The sequence below is a fragment of the Notothenia coriiceps genome, unplaced genomic scaffold, assembly GCF_000735185.1.
Source record: "Notothenia coriiceps isolate Sejong01 unplaced genomic scaffold, NC01 NC01_scaffold00020768, whole genome shotgun sequence".
Lineage (NCBI taxonomy): Eukaryota > Metazoa > Chordata > Actinopteri > Perciformes > Nototheniidae > Notothenia > Notothenia coriiceps.
Genome location: NW_011353469.1, coordinates 1 through 6,799, shown reverse-complemented (window position 1 = coordinate 6,799; position 6,799 = coordinate 1). Strand labels below are relative to the sequence as shown.

Genomic DNA, 6,799 nt, shown 5'->3' with positions numbered 1-6,799 from the left:
GACCTTGCCCCCGGACCCCCCTAGAGGAGGAGGAGGTGAGGTCCACCACCTGCCCACACCCCCTGTTAAATTGTCTCACCGACATTGAGGATGCTTCCTACGCCCATGTTTTATTCCATGTGTCAAGTCAGGCAAATTGGGTCAAAAATATTATTGCATCAATGATCTGTTAACATTAAAATCACTAAATATATGCTTTTACTATTTTTGCTCTAGGCAACTCAAGGGCTCAGGTAATGTGATTACTATATGAATAATTGTCCAAAATAACATAAAATGCATAGGGTTTTTTGTTAAGTTACATACTTTCGTCGCCGGCCAGCCGATACATGCCGCGCATTAAGTGGGGCTGTCTGTCAATGAACCCCCAGTCCGCCCCTGGTTGGACTCTGTCTCACAGGCAGGTTGCAGTGTAACATCAGAGGAGACTGGGCCAATTGTACATTCTCAAACTGCACCACTTAGAACTAACTAAACAATGCAGAGATTATTTTTATATAATTGTATTCAATAACCGTAAGAAATTAAACAGTATGAAGTGATTTGTAAATAGGAATACAGATTTGACTTAATGTTTTCATAAATATACTTTTCTCCCAGCTTGTCATGGGACTTATTTTTACCCTCTCAAAGAACCGGAATCGAGAACCGAAAATAACTGGAATCGAAAAGCAGAACCGGAATCGTTAAAATCCAAACGATACCCAACCCTATGTGTGATGCAGTAAAATCTTACCGCTCACTTATGTTACCGGTGTCGTAAAAACCGGGGGAAAATGTAAAATACGATGGCAAAGAAGAAGATTCCAGTGGCCCCAATTTGTGTCCATTCTGGACAAGTGAAAAATGTATTCGGACAAGTAAATTGCCAAACTCACTTGTCCATGGACAAGTACTCTCTAAAAACTTTTTCTCACACTGCAACCAGGTAGCGCTTTGCTAACATGGCAACATAAGGATATTTGGCGTTTGTAATAGCTTTGGCTCGGTCTGAACTTTTGGCAAGTGGTGGAGGCTTACTTTTTTTTTGAACAGTTCCTCAAATTACTGACTAAATTTGAACGCGTCCCTGTGACCAGCTCTCATAGTATGCCTCAAGTCCAATTAAATGACTTGGTCGCTCTATGACGTGTTGAACCCAATGTGAGCAAATTACTCTGAATGCTGCGGCGCAGCACCTGAGATTACTTCCAAAAAGTTGTTCACGTTCTCATTTTTTTACATTTAACATTATATTCGTTCGGTACACTTTGGTACACACGTGTACCAAACCGAAGGGCCCGTACCGAATAATTTCGGTACGGGTACGTATACTGTTACACCCCTAAAGGAAACCCTATGTTATTTTTCTCATATTTGAGAGCACTAGCATGAACAATACTTCCGATTCGACCACATATTCTAACATTTTTCTAGGAGAAGTTGGCTTACTGGATTATTAAAAACGTTACATCAGGATTTGCAATTCAATTTCAGTGTGTTTAGTTTAGTGTGTTGTGGTGATGCCGGGAACCTGCTGACTGGATGATGACAAACTGTCCAATATATTTTGAAAATGTATTGTCAAAGGGAGGGTATGATGTATTGCCAGCATGAGACCTGCATTGTTGTACTGCTTCTATGAATGCACAATTTTTTGAGTTTGATTGCATGTGGCTATGCTCAGGCTTACTCATTGATCTTTTTATCCCCCTGGTGAATTTGGTGCAGGTTGGAGCTGTCCAATAGTCCCTCTTGCTGGAGAACGCAGGTGTCTCCATAAAGACTCAGCTTCCGCAGGTTTCTGGAGAAAGATAAAGAGCCAATGTTAGAAATGTCGGAAAAAAAGGTTTTAATAATAGATGCACATATGCTTATATTAGGGATGCTCCGATCGAGAATTTTGGGGCCGATCGCCGGAATCAGTATCGGCTGATACCGATCCGATCGAGTGGGCGGGGCCTATGGGGATCTTCCATTTAAAGTGATGTTTAAAACTCAGTTAATGGGGCTCATTCACTGGCGCTTCCACAAACAACAACCATGCCTTCTACATCGACAGGTAAGCAAGTGATATTCTTACCAAATAACAGCGTGCAATGATAGTCATTACTGAGACCCCTGAACTAAAGAAAAACAATGATACATTTTGTAACTTGAGATAATCACAAAAAGGATGGTCATTGTCATATGTTTGCTGAGTCAACATTTGTGAATGTTATCTTATGTACATTGTGAATATGATTATATCACATGGAGTGCCTAAGGGATCTTGGGATATTGCAAACAGAAGCAATAGTAGTTACACTAGGATTCATGTTTAACCATTTCCTCTCCTTCACCAGCCTTCGCCTGGAACTGTAGTGATTTCCTGAAATGTATTCTAGCTTGGTTATGTATATAGATGGATATTTGCTTATCATGCGAGAACTTGCACTTTGCTGCACCTTCTGTCAAGAGCCCTTTACATCCTGGTGCCCAAAATAGATGTGACATTATATTTTGCAATATTGTCTGCTGCTTTATTATTTAATGCATCTGATTACATAATGTCTGTTATGGTTTTATAAACGATGTTTAGAAGATGAAAGTTTTACATTGAGGGAAATAATTGTGTGCAACAATGATGTAGGCTTGTACCTGTATGGTACAATGTTCATTATGTTCGATGAAGCCCACTTCCTGTAAATGAACAGAGGGCTAAGCTTCACAAAGAGCCTCTACAGAAACCAACAGCAGTCTTATCTGCAGCTACTTAGTGTGCAAAACCATTAGTAAAGGAACAATTGGTTATCTATTCTCATTTTTTTTTTACATCTTACAGTACCAAAGGAGTTGGACTGATGTTAGCTGAATGAAAAACTTCAGTATCCTCATATGATAACATAGATTCCTTAAGATAAGGTGGGAAATGGATGTTGTTATATTTCTTGAATTCCATTTCTATCAATATATCAAAATCCTTGACAAAGTATATGTCGCTGGTGATGGACTGTAATAAGTGGACTTGCCTTACAACCTGCATGCAATTTGCCTAGCCGTAATTGCCTTTCTGAAAGTACTAACAATAGCCAAGTTTTCCTTTTTGTGGATTAGCTTGGAAGGATACCTGAAGTGACAGACAGTCAGTGTAGCCAACTTTTCCAAAAATGTCAGACTTTTGGAGCTAGCAATTGAAGCTACTTGCATTGGAAAAGAGTTGCAACATTTGGCTTTAATTTTGCCGGGTTAGCAAATGTTTCCTTCTTACGCTTTAAGTTAGAATTAATACAAGCTGTTGAATAACATAATCAAGTCTGGCACATTTTCTCATAACATACTGCTAAAAATGCTCACTTGCCAAGTCAACATTTTGTATTGCTGGTGCGCTAATAGAAGTCTGGAACTAGGAAACTTCACAGGACCTGCAGCAATATCTATTTTCTAGAGTTCTAGTAGTGTACTACAACATGCTACTTTAATGTACTAAATACTACGTTTCAAGCCATGGCTTTCCTTTCTATACAAGAAATAAGCCAACTTTATTCTTTAGTTTAGTACACACAAAGTAAATGATACAAATCCTGCATCAACCAATGCAAAATTAAATGTACATATTCTAAAGAGGAAGTTTACTTTGTGAAACAAAATGATCCACTGATCCAGTGCAGTATGAAAACTGACATTCAGGTGTATTGAATGTTGATACTTTCCAGGATGGATGAATGTGGGAAACAGGTATTTTTTGTCAGTGTTTTTTTTAATCGAAATTGTTGGAAGCTGTTCAATGAAGTCTGACAACTGAAACGGTTTCAAGCCCCCTCAGCAGAACTAAGACATGGACGAATGAACTTTTGACACTACGAAGCACTGTAGAGAATAATAAAGAATGTGGGAGAAGGTATTATATAGAGCACTGAAACAGGAAAACTTTGCCATTTAAATAAATATTTTACAGGAAACAACTTCCACAGCAGAAAGCTAGAATATAAGTACGCAGCACATAGGTGATTATATCCAACAGTATGTAACGACATCCCAGAGCTAAATATATACATATACACACTGTATATGTGTGCTGATATCAGCAAGTTACAGCCAACAAAGCCTTCTCTAGCCACCAGCAGTGCTGCATTGTATCTGCTGGTATGAAGACCTCAATGCAACGCAGAATATAGAACTGGCAACAATAGAAACGCAGGCAAGCGTTTAAACGTCGTCCCATATGCATACACCACAAATATGTCATTATGTAAAAGTAAAACTGTAAAGGAAAGACAAAGAAATGCCTCCTGTTGTATTGATAATGCCCTCAGAGACATGTAGCGTCGGACGCTAACTGCACTGCAAAGACATGACCCTATTACGTAACGGCTAATGTCAGGGTTTGTTTATAGCTAACTATGCTAGCTTGCTGCGACGCACCAAATACTACTTTCAAAAAAAGCAGAGGGTGTCATGGGAATTACAGACATTGAATACAAATAAACACTCAGAAAGTGATTTTAGAGCAAGTTTTTCTGTAACATTACCTGTTGTTACGGGTACTGGAGAACACACATAACACCTGGTCCAAGTAGGTGGCCATGGCGTCCCTCCATCGCTCGGAGAGCTGCGGGTCGCTGTCTGGCTGGTCCATCCTGGGGGGGGACGGGTCGTTGCTCAGGGGACTAAGGTAACCCTCCACCGGGGCAAGCTCCAGTTGCAGCTCCCGCACGAATGAACCAAACTTACGCATGAGGAACTCCAGCTTCGGGGTCTCCTCTGAGGTGGATCCGCCACCGTTACATCCACCACCTACCCGCAGCTTGAGCTCAGTCCACAGCGCGGGGTAGAAGAGACACTCCCTCCAGCGTGAGCACACGGACGAGGCCCGGAGCTTGTCTCGGTCGGACAGAAAGGAGAATATATGAACGATAAGCTCGCTGGGCAAAGCCATGGCTCCGATTCCCTCACACAGAGCCATGGCAAGCAATAAAAGCTGCTTTGCGAGAACCAACCAGCTATAAAATAAATGGTACAACCGTTATAAAAAATTGGTGCTGCAGAAGATAACGGCAACGCTTCTTCCTCTGGGTGAAAACAAGTCGTTTTTTCAGAGTTGCCTTCAATACTATTGGACCGTACCACCACTTTTCAATGAAGGGGAACAAAATAATCCTCACGCAGGTTACACAAATCCCATTTGCCGCAAAAGTACCACTGTTTGTGAATTTTAACCTAAAGATATTATTTATTTAACAATATGACGGCTCTTGTGATTAAACAAAAAATATTGCTGGTAACTAGTGACTGCATCGCAACGTTGTCAAGTGAATGGTTTAGTCCTGAAGTGCTGTTATTTTTGCCCTACTGCCATACCCCCGCGGGAGGGCGCTGTTTTGCTGGTTCGTATCAACACAGACACAACTCTTCTCCTTAATAATCAATGGATTACAACCCATCCAGGCTATGCACTCCACTTTAAACACGTATTACACAAGGTGGAAATAACCACAGCACAACAAAGTTAAAGTGATAACAGTTTGGCAGTCCTAACAAACTCCTATGCCTCACAAAAGTTTCAGGCAGTAGGCTGTTGCACTGCATGGAAAGCATTAACATTCCTGGTATTTTATCTGACAGCTGTGCACCACACTGCAATCATACTGTATCTATAAACCTTCATCTCAGCCTTTTATTAAAGAAACCAATATATTATTTCAAAAACCAACACACATCTTAAGAATATAACTAACAGCAATACTGTAACGTTCCACAATAGGAATCGGAAACAGGCCTCAAGTTATTAGGTTTAATAACTCCTTTGATAGCATACAGATATAGGTTCATAGGTCACAGGTTACAGGTCGCAGGTTCAACATCACTCAGTACTCCAGTCCCTAACTCACACACACACACAGCAGGGTCAACGTCACACGCTCTCCAGCCCTCCCCCTCTGCTCCCCCAACCACAGGCCCACACACCGACCAGCATTACTGTGCAGCTCTGTGATTGGCAGAGAGACGGGGGATGCTTGAGTGACCCACACAGCACCCTATACCGGGTCGCTACACTACCCCCCTACCACAAAGTCCCTCGCCCACGAGGAACAAATAACAACAACAAAAAAACACCTGCGACTAAACACAAACCCCTAGCACAATGTGTAACACATTTTTAAAAACAGATTTAAAAAAAAATTGAACAAGGAAGTCTGGGTGGACTACCAGTTAGACAAGGGCACATTCTTGCCCTCTACAGGAACCGAGGGGTCTCACTATTAACTTTATTTACCACACAAAGTCTCTGAACCGACTTGGGGGTCGAGTCTGCCTTCTCAGCAGGGGGGCTGGAGTCAGAGGGACAGGGGGTGCCGGTTCTGGACTAGGCGGGGAAATGGGGAAGAAAGTGGGGGGGAACTCAGTCACTGGTGGAGGGCTGCTGCTCTGATCGCCGGGGGACCTGGGGGTGTCGAGGGGGAGGCTGTGGACAACGGCTCCGTGGTCCCTTGGGCATGTGGAGAAGCGACTCCTCTGTAAGGGACCAACCTGTCTATGTGGAGCACAACTTTTCTCCCCTTGGGAGGCAGCTGCACCCTGTAGACAACTTCCTCCACCCTCTCCAGTACTCTGAAGGGACCAACCCATTGGCTGTCATGTTTTGGGCACCGGCCTTTTTTCTGTTGTGGGCTGTAGACCCAGAACAGCTCCCCGGGCCCGGAAGTGCTGCACTCGTGTCCTTGTATCATAGTTCCATTTCTGTCTCACACCAGCACTTTTTCTGCTGATCGCGGGTAAAGGCGTAGAGTCTGAATCAAGGTCGGTCCTGAAGTCTCCTGGCGTACTCAGGCCCTGGAGG

General features: G+C 42.6%; 1 protein-coding gene across 1 annotated transcript; it reads right to left on the bottom strand.

Annotated features, from left to right (window-relative positions):
• Nucleotides 1–1,668: 1,668 nt before the first annotated feature.
• On the bottom strand, nt 1,669–5,023 carry LOC104952920 (F-box only protein 33-like). The gene is made up of 2 exons (XM_010779826.1): nt 4,491–5,023; nt 1,669–1,783 (listed from the first exon to the last, which is right to left on the bottom strand). Exons 1-2 carry the CDS (start codon nt 4,922–4,924, stop codon nt 1,669–1,671), a joined length of 549 nt encoding a protein of 182 aa, XP_010778128.1. The 5' UTR covers nt 4,925–5,023.
• Nucleotides 5,024–6,799: the final 1,776 nt, after the last annotated feature.

Excerpts from the sequence above, each read along its gene's own strand:
- LOC104952920 (XM_010779826.1), bottom strand. The coding sequence starts at position 4,924 with ATGGCTCTGTGTGAGGGAATCGGAGCCATGGCTTTGCCCAGCGAGCTT. Across the intron at positions 1,784-4,490 it reads TCCAGTACCCGTAACAACAG|AAACCTGCGGAAGCTGAGTC; the intron begins GTAATGTTACAG and ends ATCTTTCTCCAG.